Raw genomic sequence first — 25,994 nt, forward strand, 5'->3', positions numbered from 1 at the left:
CTGCAATTTAAAGTTTTTTTAAAAACACATTTTTTGGGGCGTCACGTCACTGACCCACATGTACCAAGTTTCATGCTTGCATCACAAAGTGAACGATTCTTGTCAAATCACCCATTAATCTGCTTAGCTAATGGTCATTCCCAGATATGGGCTTAATATTGATGGCATAAAAGGGATTCTATTAGTGTGGTTGCCCTAACAGGGCATCATCTGGGAATCAGATGTAGAGGTCAGCTCCATATATGGATATCTAGGTGATGATCCAGTCGACAGTCGTCTCCATGTATGGATATCCAGGGTTTGATCTTTGATGAGGTGATGTCACAACAATGTGATGTCACAATGTCAACAAACAGGTCAGCAGCTATTGTATGGGCATTCCCAGATATGGTTTAGTGTGGTTTCCCTAACCTGCCATCATCTGGGAATGAGATGTAGAGATCAGCTCCATATGGAGATCTAGGTGATGATACAGTCGTCTCCAACTCTCCATTTATGGATTAGGGTTGGATATCCAGGGTTTGATCTTTGATGACATCACAACATTGTGATGTCACAATGTCAACAAACAGGTCAGCAGCTATAGACATTGAGGCGTTACGGACAAGATACCCGTAAGGACAAGATGTGCCAGTTTTCATAGTTAGGCATCTACAGTCGCAATCACTGACTGCTCCGCTAAGGCGGTTGCCATTTTGAAAAAAGGAACAAATTATTCAGTGGCCAGTGCCTTTTTCCATAAGAGTGGCCCTTAGAGAGTAAATGTGCCAAATGTCATCCTTGTATCACAAAGTGAACGATTCTTATTCTTATTATATCAAGATCTCCTCTGACAAGGTGGCTTCCATTTTGAATCAAAATAAAGGTCACCATGTTGTAATTTTGTGTTCATTTTCCATAAGAGTGGCCTTTAGAGAGTATTTGTGCCAATTTTCATGCTTGCATCACAAAGTGAACAATTCTTATGAAATTAGCCATTAATCTGCTCTGACTATGCTGTATCTCAAGAACCGTAATATATGCATACAGTCATGTACTTGATACCAAAACATCCGCAATATCCATCTTTATATTCAACTTTAATACATTCATGGGTCATCATTTCCTTCTGTTACTGTTGGTAGTCATGGATGCCAGTTCCCACCTAATGTCATGTGGGAGTTCAGACCGATCCAGACCATGCTGAGTGACTGCTAACTTGCATAACGTCTTCAGGCTGGGATTTAAGTCCAGGATGTACAGGTCATCTGCATTGGGGTTGTTTCCTCTGACTCCTCCATGGATGACAATACAATCTCCCACCACGCAACAGCACATCCGACACATCCCCTTGGGTATTGGGTCTTTCCGGTCTTTCCTCTTGGGCTCAACCTGCTTCCAGGAGAAGGTCTCTGGACTGAATTTCCACAGATTATTGGAGAGCTTGTTCCCGTTCCAGCCACCAAATATGTACAGCTCTCCATTGTAGGCAAAGGCTGAATGACCCCAGCGTCCTTCTGGTAGAAGCTTTGCTGAAGGCGTGTTCAGCCAGCAGTCGGTCTCTGTGTCAAACACTATGACGCTGTTGTAGGAGCCTCCCCCACAGCCCCCAAATACAAACATCTTTGTCCCGATGATGGTGGCAGAGTGACCGTATGAAGCAGCCGGTGGAGTTCCTCTGGTGTTAATTAAAGACCAGACCATAATGCTGGTGTCCAACTTGTACAAGTCATTAGTATAGCCACTCAGCTGGGTGCGTCCTCCATACACATACATGAGCTTCTCCAGGCCACATGCTGAGTGGTGGGTCCTTGCTACTGGAATGGTCCCAGAAATATTGGGTTTGAACCAGCTGTGGGTGTCGGCATCAAAGGCATAAAGCACATTGCAGTATGGATACTGTCCTCCCCAGATGTAGACAATTTCTTCTACCAGCACAGCTGTGTGGTCATAACGCCCGGAGGGAACCTCAATGGGACCATTTCCTCTTCCATTTGTCACTGGGGGAACCTTCCTCCAATGCAAAGACACTGTGTTGAAGATGTGGACTTCAATCTGATCACTGTTGACCCGGAAGTTGCTGACTCCCCCAAATGTGTACAGCTTGTGTCTGACTGCCACAGCAGCATGGTAGCACTCCTTAAGTCCTCCTTTCAGATTTATCGTCCAGTGAATCATGTCACGCTCCAGCACCACTGTGAATCAGTTCAACTAATTTACAATAAAGGTTGTTAGAAGGTAGTTCAATCTGTTTCCAGAAGTTGCCTGAATGGTGTTGAAATTGAAAATATAACAGCATTGAAAAGGACAATTACATCTTATGTAATAATAATGATGTTGCGTGATGACATCATTATGACGTTAGTCAATCTGAATGGCCATTTTAGCTATCTCTATTATCAGAATGTTGTCAATATGACAACAGTGCTAGACATAAGTAACCCTTATTTGGGCATATTGAGATAAAGACACATATTTTTATTAGCCTATGTATTCATTTATGCATGTATCCATGAATTTATAAAAAAACATTCTATTTATATAACATTATTTTATTGAATTGCGAGAAATAAAACCTTGTAATTGTTTAAAAGTTTACTATGAACACGGTCACAGCTTGCATGTCTGTATCTCTGTCTGTCATGCCTGACACTGTGGTTTGGTTGTCTATCAAAAACATGCATGTCCAGCCCAACAGACTATACAGCAGTTTTAGTCTGTATACTATTTCGGTCTTGTTATATGATGTCAATGTCAAGCGAAAAGGTATAGGCAGTTGAAATGGATCTAGCAATTAAAGTGGTCATTCGTTTTCACACGGATACAGGTCATAGTAACGGCGATTCAGAGGAAGAGCACTTGAGAAGTCAACCTATGCCGGAAAATGGGAGATTAGGAGGAGGTGAATAAAGGTGCAGTACTGTTGAGTGATTGTCCCTTTTCTTTTTTGTTAGAATCAGTGCTCATTGCTGGAGTGTTTGTTCATTAACAGGGGCCTCCTTGTCTCTCCAGACCTTTAGTAAACAGAAAACACATTTTCAAGACAGGGTACCATTTTTATCCAATCAGGAGAGAGAACGCGCACAGGACAAACAAGTGAAATCGGAATTGATGACACAAATAATTTAGTACTCATAACTGGAACAAGAACATCTCATTGAAGCTAAGAAATGGGCACTCTCTCTCCTGATCTGAAACGAGGAGACTACTATAGCAATGATTACTATCAGAACATAGATGTAACTAGCACGTGCACACATAGACATCAAAGGGGGCTTGAGCCCCTGCCCTTTTATCAGCCCGTAAAAAGTGCCCTCTTCAGACCATTTATGCTGTTTTTACTCTTGGTGAAAGAAATGTAAATGCCTAGGGGTGTAACGATATAGTAACTGAATCGAAACATCGATTTTAATTTGCAATGATCTACTATATCGTTTTCAAAAGCAAAATATCGTACCGTTTTGGCTTTGTATCGCATCGTATCGTTTTAAAATGCGGCAATCGGTATCGAATCGTTTTCCAATGCAAATAAATGATTGTATGTGCCTAGTGTTGGCAATTTTAAGAGGGAAAATGAAAAAGAGGGGTCTAATTACCTTTCCATTTTATAACTACTCTTGGTCTATCGATGCATGTGTGTAATCTCTGTGTTCATGTCAATGTAGGTTTGTCAGTATGTGTTGAAATATAATGTCCATGTATTTGCTAGATAATCAGTGTTTACTTCCATAATAGATTTTTTTACACAGATTTAATTTCTTTACTAAATAGTTACTATATGGGGCGCCCGCTGGCCTAGTGGTCAAGGTGCATACCACATACTAGGCTATGATGCCTGCTGGCGTCGCCGGTTCGATTCCCGATCCAGATGACCTTTGCCACATGTCATTCCCCATCTCTCTCCCCATTTCCTGTCAGTCTACTATCCTATCAAATAAAGGCATAAAAAGCCCAAAAACAAATCTTAAAAAAAAAAAAAAAAATAGTTACTATATCGATTTTAAATCAATGAAATCGAATCGTATCATATCGCCATGCATGAACCAATATCGTCCATGTATCGTATCGTTAACCATGTATCGTGATGCGTATCGTATGGCTGTCAAAATTTATCGTTACACCCCTATAAATGCCCTCTTTCCATGCCATACCTGAAGGCAGCATTCAAGAGAATTGCCTTGTCCAAACTCTCCTGAACTTGAACGTAGCATCTTGAAAGAATTGCCCTCTCTGTGTAGAAATCCAAACCTACTTGCCAAAAATAGATGATCTACAAGCTCTCAACGCCTCGCAGTGCGAGGCGTTGAGAGCTTGTAGATCTGCTATTTTTGGCCAAAGTTCTCCTCAGAATAGGGATGCGAGGGTCCAAGTTGTTCATTTAAAATAATTATCCTATCATACAAAGATTTGGAGGCCCCCCTGTAGTAACTCTGAGGACCCCCTAGGGGTCCCCGGACCCCCTGTTGAAGACCCCCGAGTTAGGGTTTTAAAAATGCATGAAAGGTGAACATTTAGATGTCCTCAAAGGTATGGTAATGCAAACGCGCGCGTGTGTGCGTGCTTTTGTGGGTGCGTTTGTTTCTGTGCGTGTGCGTGGGATGGGGTGTGGTTGGGTGGGGTGTGGGAGACAGATGAAGGGAGATGCTTCTCAGCAGGGGTATTCTGCTCCAGTTATAGAAGCCTTATTTTAGCCGTAGCGAAGGAGGATGAAGTGGGCCCCACAGGTCACATTATGCCCTGCACGCCCACAGGATCTGTGGGGCTTCTTGTTTCCTTCCAAAAAACTGTCAGAGCGGTGTAAATAGATACGCGGAAACTCCAGTACACAATGCACTTTGTCGCAGTGTGGGGTGAGGAGATCTATGCATTTCCGACAACGGTGCTTTCCAACGTGTGGATGGATCCAATAATATGGTCATTAAAGATGCAGTGCCATGACCTTTTCCCCGCCTAGGCGCCTAAAACATGATGATCAGGTATTATGATTATACTTGGAGGAAGATGTTTTAAAAAAAAATGTACAGAAAAGTGTACAGTGTTAAAATGATTTTTTTATGTACCCACCAGTTCACTAAGTATGCCTGGTTGTCAGGTGGGTGGTAGCCTCGGAAACCCAGACTTCTTTTGGTGATCGGAAGAAAAAGAAGTCTGGGCAAACCTAGCCTGACTGCAAGCGTCCGACTCAACACACCACACTACGTGGGGGGAGAGAGTCTGAGATTTCGAGCAGACATTCTATTTCAGCGGGGGCGGGCTAAAGCCTATTGACGTCACACACTCACACACACACACACACACACACACACACACACACACACACACACACACACACACACACACACACACACACACACACACACACACACACGTGACGGCGACGTGGCGTGACATTGCAAAGATATGTTATTTCTCATAACATATTATATGACTGCATGTTTACGTTAGTGCAAAATGGTATTAAAACGTGATGAAACGGCACTATTGTATAGTTTATTAAAATAATACGAGTCGAGTCTGACTCCGCCATGACAGTTTTCACGGACCAATCAGAGTCCACTAGACTCTCACGTGGGCAGAGGACACCAATCAGAGTCCACGAGTGAGTCTCACGTGGGCCTACACTGCTCTGACGTGGGCAGAAGAGCTCTGTTTGGAGGGGGCTGGGACCGGAGCAGCCAAACCACGTGCCCCAAGCATACAACCCTGATTGGCCCATTCAATGCGCCCGCTCTTTGGGCGCGCTTGAAATAAAATAAAATATCTCCGGGTTCAGTCCACACTACACACCACCCACCAGCAGGGGGTGGTGATGTGCGGACTGAAGTATCAGGCTAGGGCAAACCCCCCTATAACTGTGCTGGCTCATGACATTTTAATTGTATAAATAAATGTAGCCGTTCAGATATCTTATTTTACATCAGTATTGTTCATGTGAACTGGTTTGTTTAGGCTTATCCATTATAATGATAAAATCACATGATTTATCAGTCGTTTTCCACCGCGGATCACTTCCTCATTTACTCAAAGTAGACAGCAGGGGTAGTCATGTCCCTCCTCATTTACTCAAAGCAGACAGCAGCAGGAGTCATGTACCCCTCTGCGTCATATTGAGACGTCGGAGGACGCGGCGAGATCCGCCCGGGCAACAAATAATGGCCGCGTTCCCTCAGAGTGGGTGGGTGGTGACCCAGCTGAAGTTAGCCACACCCACAGAGTTGGGTGAATGGTAAAAGGGGAGGGGATGAGTTTATGATGTCGTTTAATCTGTGTTTTTCGAGTCTTTCAGCATTCAGGAAGTAACCAAAAATACACAGGGAAGACAAATCTGCACATTATAACCACACCTGGGGTCTATTAGAGTAATAGGCGTCTTTCCACTGTAGGGCCGGACCAGAACTAGAACCTGAACATTCCAGAACCAAGAACTTTCAAGAACCAGGGAAGTTCCGGGACCAAGTTCTGCTTACGTTTCCATATGACCAGAACTAACTGGGAAGGTCCCAAAAAAGAGCAGCAGCGCTGCTGGCTCCGCCCATAGGTTCCCAGAACTCAAGTTTAGTTCTACCTCAGGAGCAGGACCAAAAAAAGGTTCCAGGAACCTCGTCTGGAACCAGGCCGTGTGCAATGCAAACAAAACCAAAAGGTTCCTGAAAGTTCTGGTTCCACCTTGCAGTGAAAAGGGGCTAGGAGCAAGAGGAGAAGACACCGGTGACGCGTTGGTGACCACGTCTATCCGCCATGACACTTTGGGTGGCGGTGTCGGCACCGGAAGTTCGGTGAATAACATTAGCGTCTATGAGCTTCGGCTGGGACAGCTCATGAACAAAAAATTATTCTGAACGATAGAGACCTTTGTTGTATAATCACTCCAGGAATATAAAAGAAGACATATCACAGGTATTTTTACAATCACATGCTTTTCGATGTGCACAGTACATAATGTTATTGAGGCACCTAAACAGCGGCAAGTATAGTTTCTGTCTCGGAGCTATCGCGAGATTTGAATTCCAGACAGGGAATGGTGGAGAGTCTCGCGATACTATCTAGTTCAGAAACGTAAATTGTGCTCTTTAGATGCCTCTATAATGTTATACAGTGTACTCACCGAAAAGCAACACAGCACAAAACAATGTGTGACATGTTTTCTTTTATATTCCTGAGCTGAGTGTTTTATAAAGGTCTCTATCGTTCAGAATTATTTTTTGTTCCTGAGCTGCCCCAGCCGGCGCTCGTATACTCCAATGTAATTCACCGAACCTCCGGTGCCAGTTTTGCCACCGAGAGTGTCATGGCGGATGGCCATGGAGCCTAAAATGACGTCGGTGTCCATTCCTTCTTTGATCTTCCTTGCACATCACCAGGAAACATCATGCTTCTTCTTTCTTTGGTTGGTCATGGATTCCACAGCGTCACCGTCAGGAACAACACATGTATCTCCATCTTGTATGTGGTTTTTTGTTTGTTTGTTTTTTTTTTTTTTCAAAAATGAATGCCCCATTTTATACTTTGTCATGTGATAGTATCGCAAAGAAAAGTAACAAAAATAGACAATCTGCTGTACAAGGTCGGTCAACTATTTTCACTAGTTTGGAAAATAGATAGATAGATAGATAGATAGATAGATAGATAGATAGATAGATAGATAGATAGATAGATAGATAGATAGATAGATAGATAGATCGATCGATCAGTGGTTCTCAACCTTTTCAGGCCACGAGCCCCAAAATAATCATATTTTAACTGGGGACCCCTCTCCACCCTGACGAGCACTAAGAGTTGAGCCATTACATTTTGTATAAGACGGTTCTATTGCGAAAATAGCCGATCTACATGCTCACAACGCCGTTGCGAGGCGTTGTGAGCATGTAGATCGGCTATTTTCACAACTTCTGCCTTTTAGAAATGTGCATATAACCTCTAGTCTATACACTTAACACTTTAGGTTGGTTTGTTTACTTTCGAGTGAGAAAACAATGTTCCACATTAAGCTAATCATCTGGGGACCTCCCAAAATAATTTGGGGACCCCCCAGGGGGTCCTGACCCACAGGTTGAGAACCACTGAGATAGATAGATAGATAAATAATAGACATGCCAGGTTGAAAGTTGTTAAGTCTGTCTGTGTGGGTGCGTGCATGCGTGTGCGTGCGTCGTCTTTTCTTCCTTCCGTTTCATGAAACGTTAGGGTATTATTGCACATACAGTACAAATGTCTCTGCCCGACAGTGATGATAATGTAAACCTCAGAGCTAATGGAACCAGTCTGAATGCAGCTGAATGGAAAGCTGACAGGCAGAGAAACACGGTGGCCAGTGTGCAGTGGTGTAAAGTGACTAAGTAGATTTACTTAAGTACTGTACTTACTGTAAGTACAATTTTGAGGTATTTGTACTTTACTTGAGTACTTCCAATTTCCAATGCAAATATTGTACTTTTACTCCACTACAATTAAATAGTTACTAGTTACTTTGAAGATATAAATGATTATATTATAAAACATACAATAACCCACTTGAGCCACATTTTATACCTAGGCCATTTGAAAATAGCCGATCTACAAGCTCACAACGCGTCACATCGCGTTGTGAGCTTGTAGATCTGCTTTTTTCAAACATCTTGTACTTTTACATTTGGCATTTTAAGTAGATTTCATACTTCATACTTTTATCAAGTACATTTTAAATTCCAGACTTTTACTTCTGAGTATTTCTACATTGCAGTATTGATACTTTTACTTCAGTAAAACATGTGAGTACTTTTTCCACCACTGCCAAGGTGATGTGCAGCAACATTGGGTTGGAACATGCGGAGGCCTATCCAGTGGGTACTTATTTAGCATCATAGCGTTTTGCCAGCATGGGAGGCCGCACCACACTGCAATCCCAAACTCATGTCAGTGAATTAAATGTATGAATGAATGGATCTGCTTTTAGGTACTCAGAGATAGCACACTACATCTCCCTTCTACCAATAGGGAACTCTGAATCCCCCCAGAACATGAAGACAGAACAACTCACTAATAGGAACAGGCTGTTCCTAGGGAGTGAGTTGGGAGCACAATAGTTCACAATGGAAACAATGGTAACGCATTTGTGTGATGCTTTCGTATGATCAAATAGGGCATTAATTTACAAAGAAAACACACATGTAATGGAGACAACAACGATATCTAAAATGACATGCTTTTCCGGATTGAATGGTACAACATTGTTGTTGGGGGGGGGGGGGTTCTCTCCTCCGTGTCATCAGTGCCCATATAGGTGGGGTTGGCAAAAGTGCCTTTCTGTGTGGAGTTTGCATGTTCTCCCGGTGTCTCCTAGGGAAGGTACCCTCACAAAAAAACATGCAGTAATCCATGGTCTCTATACTGCCTCCCCCTGGCCAGGGGCCAAGAAAAAGAAAAAACAAGGTATAACAACATAAACCTTTTTCCAGAGCGCTGCGGTGTCGGCGCACAGCCACACACACACACACAGACAGACATGTAAACTTTTTGGCCAGAAAATAAAATATTTTTAGTTTAGTTACTCCACTGCGCCTCATACAGATCTTGTCAACAGAAAAACTCCATTGACCAGATTTAGATCTCCGGTGAAATATGTTCTTTTCTGGCCAAAAAGTGTATTTTAGACGTGAGGTGGGAGGCTCAGAGGGTTATCCCACTAGGGATGATAGGCTTTCAACTCCCTCAAACCGTCTTTGTTTTGGTGAGTAGCAAAAGTTTATATTTTTATTTTTAGTAAAGACGAGAGGCAGGCTGTGAGCGCCAAGGCTCATCGGTGACATAGCGTTAAGGAGAACTCCTTCCAAACCAGTGTTTGGGAAACAGTGGTATAAAAGCACTAGTAAGACGCCTCAGGGCGAGGTTGCGCCAATTCTTGGCCATCTGGCCAGTGATGTATATTGGACCAGTTACCCATATATGGAGACCCCTGGTACCCATATATGGAGATCCATGTACTGTATATGGAGATATGCTGTGAGAGTCCAAACATGCTTACTCAGTTATTCGTTACGTGAAAGTCCTATGACGTCTATGACATCTGACATCATACCCTTTTATGCCCATACATGGAGATCCCTGTCTGTAGAAGCAGCCACAAAAATATGGGCTGTCTTGGCCATATATGGATTCTGTTAGTGTGGTATGTGGCCGATGTGACCTCCATATATGGGCATTCGCATAATGAAGTCCTGTTAGATATGGGCTTAATAATACACTGGATCCATTGGAAAACATTTCCCATTTTTTCTGAAAAGCAACAATTTTGGACTTACAAGTTTTCTACCCACTCCCAACGACTTTGTGATGAGTGTGCACTTTCACCCCTGCGGGCGGGGGACACACACTGCAGAGGAAGCGGGACCAACAACAAGCCGTGATTTGATAAAAGACGACAAGGGACTTCCAGGATCCATTATTAGTCCGAGCACCGCAGACATGCACAATATACACATCTGCAAAGCATGTGCAGTATAGCTGTATGCATGCGTGGCAATTTCCCCGAGAACCATGATCAGGGGCGTCACAAGGGGGGGGAAAGTGGGACTGAGTTACTAGGGCCCAATTTTATACTTTAGCTTCAGTGCCGCGCTGTGAGCTTGTATATCTGCTATTTTTGAAAAGTCGTTAAAAATGTGTGGAAATCTTTAAATATACGTATGTATTTTTAAAGCGAACATTTGTAACTCAAATGTTGCTTCTGGGGGGTCCGTGGAACTAAATATTTTGAGATGGGGGTCCGTGGCCAAATACATATCATTTTGGGGGTCCTTCACATGAAAAGGTTTCAGCACCACTGACATAAAAACATAGGTTTTTTAAAGATTTTTCAAAAATAGCAGATCTACAAGCTCGCAGCACGGCACTGGGAGCTTGTATATCTGCTATTTTTTCAACAGTTAAAGCACAAAACAACGCGTAATAATGCGTTCACCAGTCTAAATGGGTTAAACCCCCTCCCCCTATGAATAACATTCACGGGGGGCCCGCAGTGAATCCTTGTACCCAGGGCCCAGGATTTGGTGCGACACCCCTGACCATGATTGTTTATATATGTGCAATTGGCGGAATGGGGGCGGACCCCCTGCGTGAGCGATGAAGCGGCATGCGACGGTGCATGCGACAGACAAGCGGGGGACGAGGTGGCGCTGAATGCTAAGCGTGCTGTGGGGAAGAGAGGATATTAATCTCTGCCTGATCGTATCAAGGGGAGAGAATAAGCGAGAGTTTCTGCGGCGGCACCAGTCACTCAACAACACAACCTTGTTCATAGTCATCAATATCACTCGCTCGCACGAGCTACACTTCCCGCATCCCTGAGCAAACAGAGAACGCTGATAAGGGAGGGACGGTAGAGGAGCCGAAAGACGATGGAGGAAGACGTGATGCGACGATGGTATACAGTGGTAGAAGAAGTTACTGGTTTGTTGTTTTTACTCGAGTGAAAGTAGGAAGACAACGATGTAGAAATGCTCTGTTAAAAGTAAATGGTCTGCATTCAAAATGTTACGCGAGTAAAAGTACAAAACTGTCTATTCGTATCAAAATCAGTAGCAAAGTAAAGGTACTAATTTTTTTTTTAAATAGATACAAGCTCACAAGTGTGTGAGCTTGCAGATGGGGTATTTCCAAATAGGCCACGTATAAAATAGGGCTTTAGTTGTACATTTCTGAATAATATTCTAAACGTGCAAAATAACTAGTAACTCAAGTTTTCAAATAATTGCAGTGGAGTGAAAAGTAGTAGGCCTACAACATTCTGGTACAAAATACCAAAACTGGAAATACTCAAGTTAAGTCAAGGTACAGCTTGTATACGTAGTTAGTTACACAGGCAATGGCGTTACTGTCTACAGTGTAACCTTTAGTTAACCAGAACAGTCACATTGAGCTAATGTATGAACCCTTTTTTTAAGTTCGATCTGGCCAAGACAGGGCCAAACAACACATTACAAAATGATAACAAAGAGTGCAAAAGATAGTGATGAAGGTCTAAATACGACCAAATGTTGTGATTCCCCATTAAAACCTTTTTGCATTTGAAGACGGTGTGCGTGGAATTTTTCGTACTCATGATCAGTTTACCTGACCATTGTTTGGTGTCTCCTTGACGCACCTGTCGCTTTAGTAGGTGTGCAAGAGTCTTTCGTTTCAATAAAGAGTGCAACACATTCAACCAAAAAAGAAAAAAGAAAGAAAACTTGCATGACTCACCAGTAGAAGCGGCTCGGCGTTACGTGCTCGTGAACAAGCTGCCATTTTCTGCCAAAGTCAAAGGAGCTGTACAACTGCAGAGAACATTGAAAGAGAAAGAAAGCAAGAATGTTGTTAGCGAGATAGGTAAAATAAATAATCCATCCATCCATCCATCTTCAACCGCTTATCCGGAATCAGGTCGCAGGGGTAACAGTTCCAACTGAGATTTCCAGATTTCCTTATCCCAAGCAACTTCCTCCACTCCCTCAGAGAGTATACCGAGGTGTTCCCAAGCCAGTTTGGATAATAGTCCTTCCATCTGGTCTTTGGTCTGCCACGGGGTCTCCTCCCAATGGGACGCACATCGAGGACCTTCCTAGGAAGGCGCTCGGGGGGCATCCGTACTAGATGCCTGAACCACCTAAGCTGACTCCTTTCCAAGTGTAGGAGCAGCGGTTCTACTCCAAGTCTCTCTCGGGTGACTGAACTTCTCACCCTATCTCTAAGGGGAGATACCAGCCACCCGTCTGAGGAAACCCATTTCGTCCGCTTGCACCCGTGACCTTATACTTTCGGTCATTACCCACACTTCATGACCATAGGTGAGAGTAGGAACGAAGATTGCTCGGTAGACAGAGAGCTTTCCCTTCCAGCCCAACTCTAATTAAACCTGTGATTAGTCTGGCTGATTTAGAAGGTCTCAACGTGACAAGGACAGTTGAGGTATAGCCGTATAAAGCCAGGCTTCAGGTTAATCAGGGGATATAAAGCATCCTGGTGAAATAGGCTGTCATTTGCTCTCAATTGCTATCATTATTATCAACCGTTCTTACATATGGGACCCAATAAAGTAGATATCCCAGAGTTCCATTACAAATAACTCCTCTGAGGCGAAGAGGAAAGACTTACAGGGATATTAGGAAGGAATGTGTGCTCAGTAGAGTGCAAATCCCCAGTTGGCTAGGCTAGCGGTGGAAAGTAAGCAAGTTATATACTGGCGTATAATTTTGAGGTACTATTACTGCATTTTGTGCTTTATACTTCTACTCAGATATAAAGTATGGCGATTTTCATTAAAATTCCAATATCCACTAGTACTAAGGTAGCCTACTTTACTTAATTTACAATTACTTATTCAGACTTAATGTACTGTAACAGCTTAATGTACTGTAATGTCCACCTCGTCATTAGTAATTACGCCGAAACGCAAACCAAGTCCAAGCAGTATTCCCGTAGTTCTTTTAACCACGTCAACCCCAGCATCCATGAAAATAGCAGATCAGATCAGCTGTTTTCATCAAAAGCTTTCCCCACAACATCAGAAAACAGAGAATTCACTAGTATGGTGACCTGTGGGACTCCGTCAATCACACTAGGGTTTAAGTGGTTAAAGCACAGTGCATTAATAATGCAACAACGCATACTGTAACAGTTAACTTGGTTGTCTCTCTTGGCTCCTTGTTGCCCAGTTTCCTTTGAATTGCTTCACTGCTGGTTGGTACAGTATAGGAACAGTTTGCTCTGATCCATAGCGTTAGAAGGATTTCTCCTTAACGCTAAGGGAGCGATGAGCCCTTGCGCTCACAGCCGCGGTATCCCAGGCTGCTCAGCCTCTTGTCTTTAGTACAAAATAAAAAATACACTTTCGCTACTCACCAAAACAAAGGCGGTTCTAAGATGTTGAAAGCCGCCTTTCCTTAGTGGGAACACTCAGAACACCCCACGTCTAAAATGAAAGAAATTGGCCAGAGAAGTAAACATTTCACCATAAGAAAACCAGTTTTTTTTGTTACTCCACAGATTTTGCCTTCCGGGGAAATATTTTCTTTTCTGGCCAAAAAGCGTATTTAACACTTATGTTGCAATGATTTTTTCTCTTCAATGTCTCGCGTTGCCATGGTTACATAGACTTCCATGTAATTGTGCAATTGTGTAAAAAGTGCACGCCCATGCCTAGATGATGCACCACGTGTGTAGATGCTGTTCACAGCTTTCAAACAAAAAAATCCGCTTGGAAATCCGTTCAGGCATTCATGATTTATGGGCCATTATGTTTTCTTCAGATGTAAACAAACATGGCTGCCATGTTTGAAAGAATGGGTTGGTATGGGGGTTAAACATGCAATTTCGCGATCGCGATCATGCCTAATACATTTCTGGAGGTCCAAAAAAAAAAATGATTTTTTTTTTTTTTTTTCTTTTTTTTAAACATTTTTTTTTTCAAAAACAGCCCAAACTCGGGAAACTCGGGGTTGGCACAGCGTTGGTATCAATACAAACTCGGAAAACTCGGGGTTGGCACCAGATGTGTTAAGATGACGAGGTGGGGGCTCAGAGTGTTCCCACTAGGGAAAGTGGGAACTTTCAACTCCCTAAAAAACGGCTGCTACCAGCTGCTCTCAAGCTATACAATGAGACACACAACGGTCGCTTGACAAGGGCTACCTTCCTAACCTAGGACGGCGGTAGCCTTATTTTACTGGAACTATAGTTGGACTGACTCTAAGGACCTGTCCAGGGACGGTGCTCATGTGTGTCTTGCTGCGTCACCCTTTCTTGTTTTTCTTTTTTATTTAGTTTTACTTGCACTGACCATTGGACACTTTTTTGGTTTGGCTCTGCACTATTAGGTCGTGTTAGTAGTAGTATTGAGTAGCATAATACTACAGTCAACGAGTGAGCCGGATTTGAAGGTCACGTGATACCCCGTTGCATTTCAGGAATTGGAGTGTTTCTCTTCACCGCGGTTGCCTTGTGCAGTAGCTACAGATTAATGGACCTCATATGAGTTAAGGTCAACTGGTGGGCTGTGAGGATATTGCAATTGGGCCCCCAAATAATTGGAAAACACTACGATTTTATTGATGATGACATTCATTTAAAAAATAAAATCCATTGCATTTTCCCCCTCCTTTTTAAAGAACCTTGAAAAAAGGTCTTAACATGGCAGCTGTGTTAAAACCGATTTAGTGCCATTCCCGAGATATCTCGCGAAATGTACTCGAGTATGTCGAGTGCCATTCCCGAGATATCTCGCGAAAAGTAATATATTACTGTAACGGCGGTTACAGTACCTGGTACAATGGCGGAAGGTCCAGAGCCGAAATCCGTCGCTGATTTCTCATCATCACGGCTCCACGAGCACAAAATAGTAATCCCATAACATTGAGGCAGACGGGGGATCTCATCTTTAATGTCCATTATCTCAAAACTACACTTTAGTAGCGAAGATGGAGGCAGATGCTCGCTTATATAACACATGTATAAAAGCACTGATCCGAGCCGCCATGACACCACGTAAACAACGATCGATTCCGGCGCATGACGCGATGACGTCAGACCGGAAGTGTTACTGCTATGGACTTCTGGCCTTCAAAATAAGACAACGGGAGTGAATGGGGCCTGAGGGAGGCACTCTGGACATTATAATCCGTTAATGTCTGGGGCTCAGAATGGGTTAAGTGGTCATACTGTATATGGGTGGCTCGCAAACGCTTTTGAGATTTCCAAGTAGGCCTGTCACAATTATTACATAGTTGTCTAATCACAATTATTTGACATCATTGCAATTATTTTTGACATACATTTTCAAACATAAAAAAAAGTGGAAATAGCAGATCTACAAGCTCACAACGCGCCACATCGCGACGCGTTGTGAGCTTGTAGATCGGCAATTTCCACTCTCAATGTTCTTTTTTAAGTAAAAAGTTGTCAAATATGTCGGGAATCAACTTCAAAGCCTACAAGCCAAACAGGAATGCAATTGTCAACGACAAAAACACAATTAAATCGTAAATGATTTGAGTGACAATTAATCATCATGTAAAAAGTCATAATCGTGACAGCCCTATTTCCAAGTGCATGTAGGGCCCTGATCCAGAACCACTGGGTTTAGAGAGAAATCCCTCTGTTTTCTCTCTCGCAGGCTCCATCTCATGCAGATTGTCACACGTACACAACTCGGGTCTGAGGTCTCATTCCTGAGACTGTGCTGCCTGGCATGTTCTGTCACCTTTCAGATAAAGCTGCGCAGCTCTCATCCCGCATGCATTACTTGTCAGTTTTATGTGCTGACTGTCAACCTGTAGCTATAATGTTGATGACATTGCAGCTCCCGGAGGACTAATTTCGAGTGTGGGGCAGGGAACAGCCATCGCTCACGTTTCACGTCGCACCACAACCCTTGATTGACAGGTGATGCAATCACAACTGACACAAGTCATTAAACCAGTAAGACTCCCTAATCGCTAGATAAGCAACGTTACGTTACATACACAAACTTTAGAAGGCAATGGTAGCCAATCAGGAGGGAATATGGGAAATGGGACAGATCCATGTTGATGACATGACTTCAGAGATACTGTGTAGCTATCGCTTTGCGGGATTTTAGGGCAAAATCTGTAGGAGCGGTGTCCAAAAATGTGTTTTGCAAAAATCGGCCTGATGGTGGCGCTAGAAGAAGGCCATGTGAGAAATCAGGGGCGGAGGTTGTGGTTTGCCAGCCAAGGATTGTGTGTGCAAAGCTTGGCATTGATAGGGGCAACAGTGCCGGAGATAACGTAAGAGTAGGGCCAAAAGTGTGACGTGACAGACAGCTTTTCATAGTAACTTGCGACCTGACGGTCGCAACAACAGACCAGTGGTGGAAAGTCATTAACTTACGGTTATGCGCTTACGTTTTGACGTACAGTAACTGACAGTAACAGTAACTTTGAACTGTAAAGGTTTTCAAATTGCATCGTAGAACGTAGGCTACAGTACGTATTTGACCTGTAGGAGCCATTCTTTATGTCCTGGTGTTGGCATGTTATTTTGGTTCATTTGCAATTCTATTGTCTAGACAATTGGTGCCTGGTGGGCATTTGATTGACATGCACAGGGTGTGCATATAGGAAGCACAGGTACACAGGTGGCTTTAATTAGCGTGGGCACAGAGTGAAGGGGAGCACACTGTTCCTTAGCTCTGGTCCATAGCGTTAGGAGGAGTTCTCCTTAACGCTATATAACGATTATGACAGTCCTTGTGCTCACAGCCACAGTAGCCCAGCCTCTTGTCTATAGTAAAAATAAAAAATACACTTTTGCTACTCACCAAAACAAAGACGTTTTTAGATAGATAAATAGATACCCTCATAATCCCAAGGGAGACAATCAGTCGCCCAGAGGCAGCACAGCAGTATAAGGATATTTACAAAGTTGCAGAGAAGTATGAAAAGAATAACAAAGAACAGAGTACAGTAAAGAGCAAGGTACAACAAAGAAAGGGAACGAAGAATATAAAGTGTAAAAGAAAACCGTCAATGCTCAATGTGAAACAGCCAGCTTGAACAAAAACAAGATATACAAGCTCGCAGTGCTTGTATATCTGCTATTTTTGAAAAATCATTTGTGCAAATCTTTGAATATATATATATATATATATATATATATATATATATATATATATTGTAACTCAAATATTTGCTTCTGGGGGTCCCTGGAACAAGATATTTTGAGATGGTGGGCCCGCGGCCAAATACGTGTACTTTTGGGGGTCCTTCACATGAAAACGTTTGAGAACCACTGATTTAGAAGAAGGATTTAGAAGACATTTATAGAATCAGCTAAAAAATATCCAACATTCTTAAAAAAAAGCGGATCTACAAGCTCGCAGCGCGGCACTCAGTGCCACGCTGTGAGCTTGTATATCTGCTATTTTTCAATAGTTAAAGCATAAAATAATGGTTAAAGTAACAATGCATAATATTGACACCCAATGCTACATTAATTACTATAATCCTTTTAAATTACTATAAATTACTGTAAATAGAGGTTTCTGTAAAATACTGTATTTTTACAGTAAATAAACTTGAATAAATGCTAGCTTACTGCTCAAGACTCAGTCAGAAGTGTTTGCTCAGGCCAGTTGTTTGCCCACCATACTGGATCCAGGCCTAGTGCCACAGAAGGTACACCGTGATGGATGTGTAGCTTTCTAGTCACTGTTTGTCACTGTCGCCGGCGCATTGGATACTGCGGACGGACATGTGGTATTTAAGTAGCGATCGCGAGATGGATTAACTTTATCATCGGCGATGAAGCCCATATGTCAGTTGTAGTGGAGCGCGGGGCCAAATTAAAAATCAACTGTTTGAAACAGACTCTATCCATGCCATCGCATCGCTACTATTGCGCTTTGAGAGCAGAATGCAATTTGTAAAGGGGAAAACACCTGCTGACCTAAATAGCTTCTGTTTTTTTTCTTCCTTTCTTTTACCCCGCGAATGTTGATGAATAAATTTGCCGCAGTTGACAAATGTGTAGCCTTTTATCAGAGTAAGTGTCAGATTTGCAGTGATAAAAGGTAACAAATCAGAACATTAGCATAAACTGCAGAGGCACCACAAAGTTGCGGCGGCGCGTCGAAAGAGAATAACAATACGGAGCGACACGACACAATATAGGGAGCTGTTCCGCAACATCAATCAGTATAATGGAGGAAAATGCACCACGGTTATTAATTCTTTTTTTTTTTCTTTTTTGCCCGGGCTCCAGGAAATGTAATTAGTCCAGTGGAATTGGGCCATGGGCTCTGCGCCGTATGTACACCTGCATGTCAACAAGGCTATATATTGTTCCCTGCCATCATGTAAACATAACTCATGCCGTAACCTATTGGCTTTTGCCTCTTCAATCCAGAAGGTTCCAGATTGCAGATGCGGCGGCGTCGCGCTGAGACTGAATTGTGAACACGAAGGCTCTTTAAAGAGTGCCGAATTGTTCCAACCGAGACAAACAGTTTTTTGCTGCTGCTACATACTCTTTTCACATGTTTCTGTGTTATAATCCCTGTCTGTCTGTCTGTCTGATGGATTGATTGATTATTTTAATAGACAAAAATGGACAAGTATAGTCAATACAATAGAAATGCAGTACACTACAAGTACAGTTAAAACACCCTGCCTAAAAGGCAGTGGTGGAAAAAGTATCAATACTGCAATGTAGAAATACAAGTAGAGGTCCAGAATTCAATATGTACTTGAGTAAAAGTACAAAAGTATTGGTATCAAAATGTACTTAAAGTACAAAAAATAAAAGTACAATGTTTGAAAATAGCAGATATACAGGCTTACAACGCCTTGTAGATCGGCTATTTTCAAATAGCCAAGGTATAAAATAGGGCTAAAGTGGTTTATGTGTTTTTCATAAAATCGTGACGTGACGTGACGTGACGTGACGTGACGTACGGACGTACCGACCAACGGACGAGCGGACGGACGGACAGCCGGTGGAGCTTTTCATAGTAACTGGCGACCTGGCGGTCGCAATTATGATTGTGACAGGCCTACAGTACGCGAGTTTATTTTCTCTAAGGTGGAAACGGGATAGCCACACCCCGGACTCATTTTTGAAGCTTGTGATTGGCTGAACCGGAGGTAGGGAGCGCTCCATTGTGACCGCGGCAGAGGTGCACCAAAACCTAAACCTAACCTTAACCCTAACCCTAACCCTAACCCTAACCCTAACCCTAACCTTAACCTTAACCCTAACCTCAGTAAAACTGACGCTGGTGAATGCTAACCTGGTAAAATGCTAACCTGCCGACACTGGTGAGTAGCTAACCTGCCGACACTGGTGAAAACGAGCGCTCTATCCCGTTTCCACCTTAGAGAAAATAAACTCGCCCACAGCACATACAAGGTTTCTGTCCGACAGTGATGCTGTACCAACTGTGTGGTTGGTGCCAGGGCTATGAGTAAAGAACGGGGGGCCCCGGTGGAGCCCTGGGCGCATGTAGCAGGGCAGCAGGCAGGCAGGGTCCCTCATCACTCTGGACAGTGACATACGACGCCTCCGGGTAAAGCACAAGCTCTCCTCTCGCCATTCATCAGCTCCATGACATCTTAAATTCTAAAGCTTCTGAGCTGTCACAAAGTGAGCTTCATCGTTTCCCACTCGCGTCGATAAATCAGAAAACACACGGCCGCCAGGCCGGGACTCTGAGGGAGCTGGTGACAGACAAGCGGTGGAAGAAGTACTCAGATTTGTATTATGTTTTACTTACTACTTACTTTACTTACTTAGCAAGAGTATAGCGACACCGTGACATACATTTACTCTGTTACAAGTGAAAGGAATGTATTCACATTTTTTGCTTGAGTCTGATTGGGGTCAAAATAAACTTTGAGTACCAAAGTAGAAGTATTCAAATTAAAAAAATAATTCTGAAAATAGCCGATCGTCAAGCTCAGAACGTGTTGTGATGTGACGTGCTGTGAGCTTGTAGACCAGTTCAAAATGATTAGGGTCGTGCTTGGTCTTCCCCATCGAGCCCACCTTACCGTTCATCACCACGAAAGCGTGGGGTGGCTCAAAGTAACTGACAGAGTACAGCATCTTGCAATGGCCCTGGTGTACAAGATACACTACACCTCCAAGATACCCATGAACCTGACAAACTACTTCCTAAAGGTCAAGGATGTCCACGATCACAACACCAGAGGCAGCTCCACTAATCATGTTCAACCCAGATTTAACACTATAAAAGGCTCTATTTCGTTCTCCAGCTATATCACCCAACATGTGGAACGCCCTTCCACAAGCCTTAAAGGAGTGCAAATCCCTAGCCTCCTTCAAAATTGGTATGAAAAGTCACCTTTACAACAAGGTTTCATATTCTAGATTGTAATTAGAGAAAAGAAAAGATGAGTGTTAAAATATTTTCATTTACTGCTTTCTATTGATTTAGCTATTTTAGTATTTTGATTTCAGTGAGTGGAGGCATGCGTACAAGTGGCTAAATATGTATTTTTAGATACAATAAGCTGGCAATTTCTTTGTTACACCAGCCCCATAAGTCACATCTGCCCATGAAAGATTGCGGTGCATCTTGGGAATGGGCTTATTGTGTCTAAAAATACATATTTAGCCACTTGCATGCATGCCCCCAACCTGGGGGCATGTATGCTAATCAAAATCGTTAAAATCACTAAAATGATAGAAAGAAGTATTAAAGATTTAACACTCATCTTTTCTTTTCTCTAATGACTATCTAAAATATGAACCCTTGTTGTAAAACACTAAAGTTGTCCTATAAGCACATGCAGGATAAAATAACTGAGGACATGCACGTGACTGTGAGAGTGTATACACGGCTACGGCCTGAAGGTCAGTTTAATTGAGAGTTAAATGCTATTGCTGGACCATATTAGCATGTTAAGTGCACATTGAATACAATTGGATTCATATTTCAGTCACACAGAGTTATTGAATGCTTAAATTAACACATCAAAGCCCTTTGTAATTTAAAGCCCTTTATAATTCAAACAGTAAAGCCTAATTCACTCATGTACATACATATGAAATGGTGTCCTTGGCACTCAACCCACCCTAACTATTAGGAGCAGTGCATGGGTCAGTGTCATTAATACGACGCTCAGGGAACAGTCAGGGTTAAGTGTCTTGCTCGAGAACCGTTTGCTACATAAGACTGGGCGGACAGGGCACAGGTGCAGACCCAACGACCTTCTGATAACCAGAACCAGGTCGCACCAGACCATCTGATTAACAGATGGCCTCTGTGTCCATGCAGCCCTCTGTTATACGTACTGGCAACACATTCTCACCCCCAAGGCGTCAGATACCTGACGCCCTGTCAAGTACCCTACTGCTTCAAGTAGGGGACGCTTCGGGTATGCCCAGTGGTCTAAGAAAAAAAAAGACGGGTTGGTACTGTAGTCGCCACTTCAATGTTGTCGCTTTAGTCCCCAGTTCATATGATTATTTTGGGGGGGTCCCCAGTTCAAATATGATTATTTCGTTTGGGTCGAGAAAGATTACGAAACCACTGCTCTAGGCATAACTGACTCATAGTGACACACATGTGAACCTACAGTATGTAACAATTGTTCAGCACACTGGAAGAAAAGCCCCCCACTGTGACCATGGACATCACACTGACAGCATGACTCAGTCTCCTCCTCCCAGGAGTAAATGATCCTAATTGGCGTTATTGGAAATGGGATGGATAACACCATGTTTCTGACATGCACAGTATGTCATAGACAGAAGGGTGATGTATGATATCACATGGTTTAACCACTGACACCCTATACATACTTTGTTGAAGGCTATATTAAATAGAGAAAAAATAAATCCTATCTACAAGCTCACAATGCGTAGCAGATCTACTATTTTCAAAGAATGCTTTTTTGAGCAGTGCTCCTGGGAGGAGCTAGGAGCTAAGCTCCAACATCTGCCTTTGTCCGGGCTCTGAAGTGTGGCCTATATGTGGCCAGATCTGGCCTACATCTTGGCACAAAGCGCTCAAAGTCTGTTGTTTGTCCAGGGTCACATTGGCCAAGGGACGCTTAATAAAATTAACTTATAAATATCACTTCACACTATGTTTTTGTTTTTCTAGATTGATATTCCTATGCATTTGTTGTATTGCTGTTGATGTATATATTCTTGCTTGTTATATTGATGTATTAGCTGCTTATTGTAAATCGCTTTGGATTAAAAGCGTCTGCTAAATGCCTAAATTGTAATTGTAAATTGTGTGATTTTTTTCCCTCTGAATGTTCACCCCTTATAACATGCCCAGAATACACACACAACTATATTGTTGCAGTTCCTTGTGGTGGTTTAAGCCACTTTTGTTTAAAGTGTATCCATCCGGATGCTAGGGTTAACAGGGTTTAGAGAACAACCAAGGTTTCATATATAAGGCCTCAGTCCCCCAAGACCCCCACCTTCATAAAGACGGCCAAATACAGATTTAACGTGTTCAGCTTGCAGATGCATGGTTTACAGCACGCTGCAGACCTGAAGGGGAAGATAAACACATTTTTATTTCTTCATTTAACCGGCAGGGACATTGATATTGAATTTTGTTTCCGGAGGTGCTCTCAATCTTCATGTGTAAATGTGAGTTTACTTGTCAGGGGTTATAACTTCTTTAGGCCTATGTACAGGGGCGTCACACCAAATTCTGGGCCCTGGGTACAAGGATTCACTGCGGGCCCCCCATGAATGTTAACTATTGAAAAATAGCAGATATACAAGCTCACAGCGCGGCACCGAGTGCCGCGCTGCGAGCTTGTAGATCTGCTATTTTTGAAAAATCTGAAAATGTGTGCCAAGAAACCTGTTTCCATGTCAGTGATGCTCAAACTTTTTCATGTGAAGGACCCCCCATCTCAAAATATTTAGTTCCAGGGACCCCCCAGAAGCAAACTTTGAGGTACAAATGTTCACTTAAAAAATACATATATTCAAAGATTTGCGCACATTTTCACGACTTTTCAAAAATAGCAGATCTACAAGCTCGCAGCGCGGCACTCGGTGCCGCGCTGTGAGCTTGTATATCTGCTATTTTTCAATAGCTAAAGTTACTAGGGCCCCTCCACCTTGGGCCCTAGTAACTCAGTCCCACTTTCCTACCCCTTGTGACGCCCCTGCCTATGTACAGTATATTGGCCAAACATCAACAGGCCTCTTCTTACCTCAGAAAACCTTACCTCTTGTGCTTTAATAACAGAGATTAATCAGTGTAAATTAAAGGACAACTTAGTTTTTTTTTTACAACAAGGGTTCATATTTTAGATAGTCATTAGAGAAAAGAAAAGATGAGTGTTAAAATGTTTTCATTTACTTCTTTATATCATTTTAGTTGATTTTTTTTTTGCAAGTGGCCAAATATGTATTTTCTAGACATAATAAGCCCATTTCCAAGATGCACCACAATCTTTCATGGGCAGATGTGACTTATGGGGGCTGGTGTAAATAGTAACAAAGAAATTGCTGGCTTATTGTGTCTAAAAAGACTATTTAGATACGCATGCCCCCAACCACTGAAATCAAAATACTAAAATCGCTAAAACAATAGAAAGCAGTAAATGAAAACATTTTAACACTCATCTTTTCTTTTCTCTAATTACAATCTAAAATATGAACTCTTGTTGTAAAACAACTAAGTTGTCCTTTAAAGGTCGAAGGGACATGATTCAAACCACAGGCTGTCCCACATGGACAAAGTTAGACCCTTTAACCAAATGAACCCTATAGCATTCCCATGCTGGGGCGAAAGGACGGAGCCTAATGGGCTGTGGTTCTCAAATATTTAAATTCCAAGAACCCTCATAACTCTGAGAGTGTACAGACCTGTAAGGGGCCATTTAGAACCCCCTCAAGGAACCCGGGGAGACCCTATGAGAACCATTGCTATAAGGGAAGTCTATAGGATTTGGGAAATCTCTATAGTTGACTTCATTGACTTATTTGTTTATTTCCGCTGCAGAAGCACATGCAGGAGAATGTAACTGAGGATATGCACGTGACTGTGAGTGTATGCACGGCTACGGCCTGAAGGTCAGTTTCATTGAGAGTTAAATTATATCGCTGGACTCACTTGTTGTCTACAGTGTTGGCCATGGAATAGTGTTCCATAAGCCCCTTTTCCACTGACATGGCCCAACACCACACTACTCCACACTGCCCACTTGTGCCAGGTTTTCCACTACAAGGACCTGGGCAGAGTGGTGTGAAAGTGGTACTAAACATGGTACTAAAAAGTATCCAGACCAGAGTAGGTAGGTCTAAGCTAGGCCAAACAGGGCCAAACACTTCATGATGACTGATCACTCACTGACTTTTCATTTAGACACTCAGGGTTCGAGGGGTTCCAAATGGACACTTACAGGTCTGTAACTCTGAGTGAGTACAAATGGAACCAAATGGACCCAGAGTTATGGAGGTCCTTGAAATTAAAATAGAATTGAGAACCACTGCTCTGGACAACAAGCATGCAGAGCAGGGGGGCAAAAAAACAACAAACCAAGCATTATATTAAACAAACTTGATTTGCCTAAATAATATCAAATCTTAAGCAGTTGTATTGAGAGAATATTTTGTCCTGTACTTATTTGACTCAGATCATTTAGTTTTTACTTCATAGATCAGCATAAGGTGGGTCAACTCTATCACACAAATGTAAAAGATTTATTCAGTGAACTAGGCTTAGCTGCTGGATTCAATTCCCTACTAGATCTCCGAGAGTGTTACTGTATGTGGGCTTTGTAATTATGTAGGAATGGCTATTCCAAACTAACTGCCGCACGCACGCACGCACGCACAGAATTGCAGTTGACCTTGCGTCTCTTGCACGTCTACAAATTATCAACACCCACATAGACAGTATCCACGTATTGAATAACATGAGTTGACTAATGACTGAAATGCTATCTACCCGTTCTGGAGGCTGAGGTCACATAATAATATATAAATATAAAAAAGCCTCACCATTGAACAATCCTGGCTTTCCTTGACATGAACTAAGAGCAATGAGCATCGACATGGGACAGAGACAGGAGGAGAGAGAGGGCAGGGCAATCATTTTCACAGCAGATGGTGAAATGTGTAACTTATGCTGCTAATTAGTAAAGGCACTCCCCCATTTACAGCTCGCTAAGGGCAACGATCAACAAGTCCTGTTCATTTGCTCCAAACAGTTGATTAATGATATGTTCTATATGGCTCATCCTCAAAAAGATGCTGTTGCACTCATATTTTGCCTCCAGGCTAGATTATTGTCTCGAAAAACTCTGTTCCAGAACACTCCTTGTCAGAACTACGAAAAGAGATGTATATTAGCTTATCTTTACTGACAGCCTGCGAAATCCTGACTGGAATTTAAAATCCTCCTCCTCACCTAGAAAGCCCTTAACTCATTCCCTGATAGGCCCGATAGTCCAGAGAATATGCTAATGTCCCTCCCCGCCAGGCTCGATAGTCCAGAGAATTTCCCGTTTTTGGAAAAAAAAAAGGCCCCAAAAAAT

General features: G+C 42.7%; 1 protein-coding gene across 1 annotated transcript in view; it reads right to left on the reverse strand.

Annotated features, from left to right (window-relative positions):
- Positions 1–25,994, reverse strand: part of LOC308281724 (VPS10 domain-containing receptor SorCS3-like) — a gene marked incomplete at its 3' end in the record, with an annotated part of 555,751 nt that overhangs the window by 131,972 nt on the left and 397,785 nt on the right. The window contains exon 5 of the mRNA XM_080722002.1: positions 12,196–12,269. Coding sequence (XP_080578128.1) covers positions 12,196–12,269 — 74 coding nt within the window. The remainder of the gene's footprint in view (positions 1–12,195; positions 12,270–25,994) is intronic.

This window comes from Nannobrachium achirus (assembly GCF_963921795.1).
Source record: "Nannobrachium achirus genome assembly, chromosome: 3".
Taxonomy (NCBI): Eukaryota; Metazoa; Chordata; class Actinopteri; order Myctophiformes; family Myctophidae; genus Nannobrachium; species Nannobrachium achirus.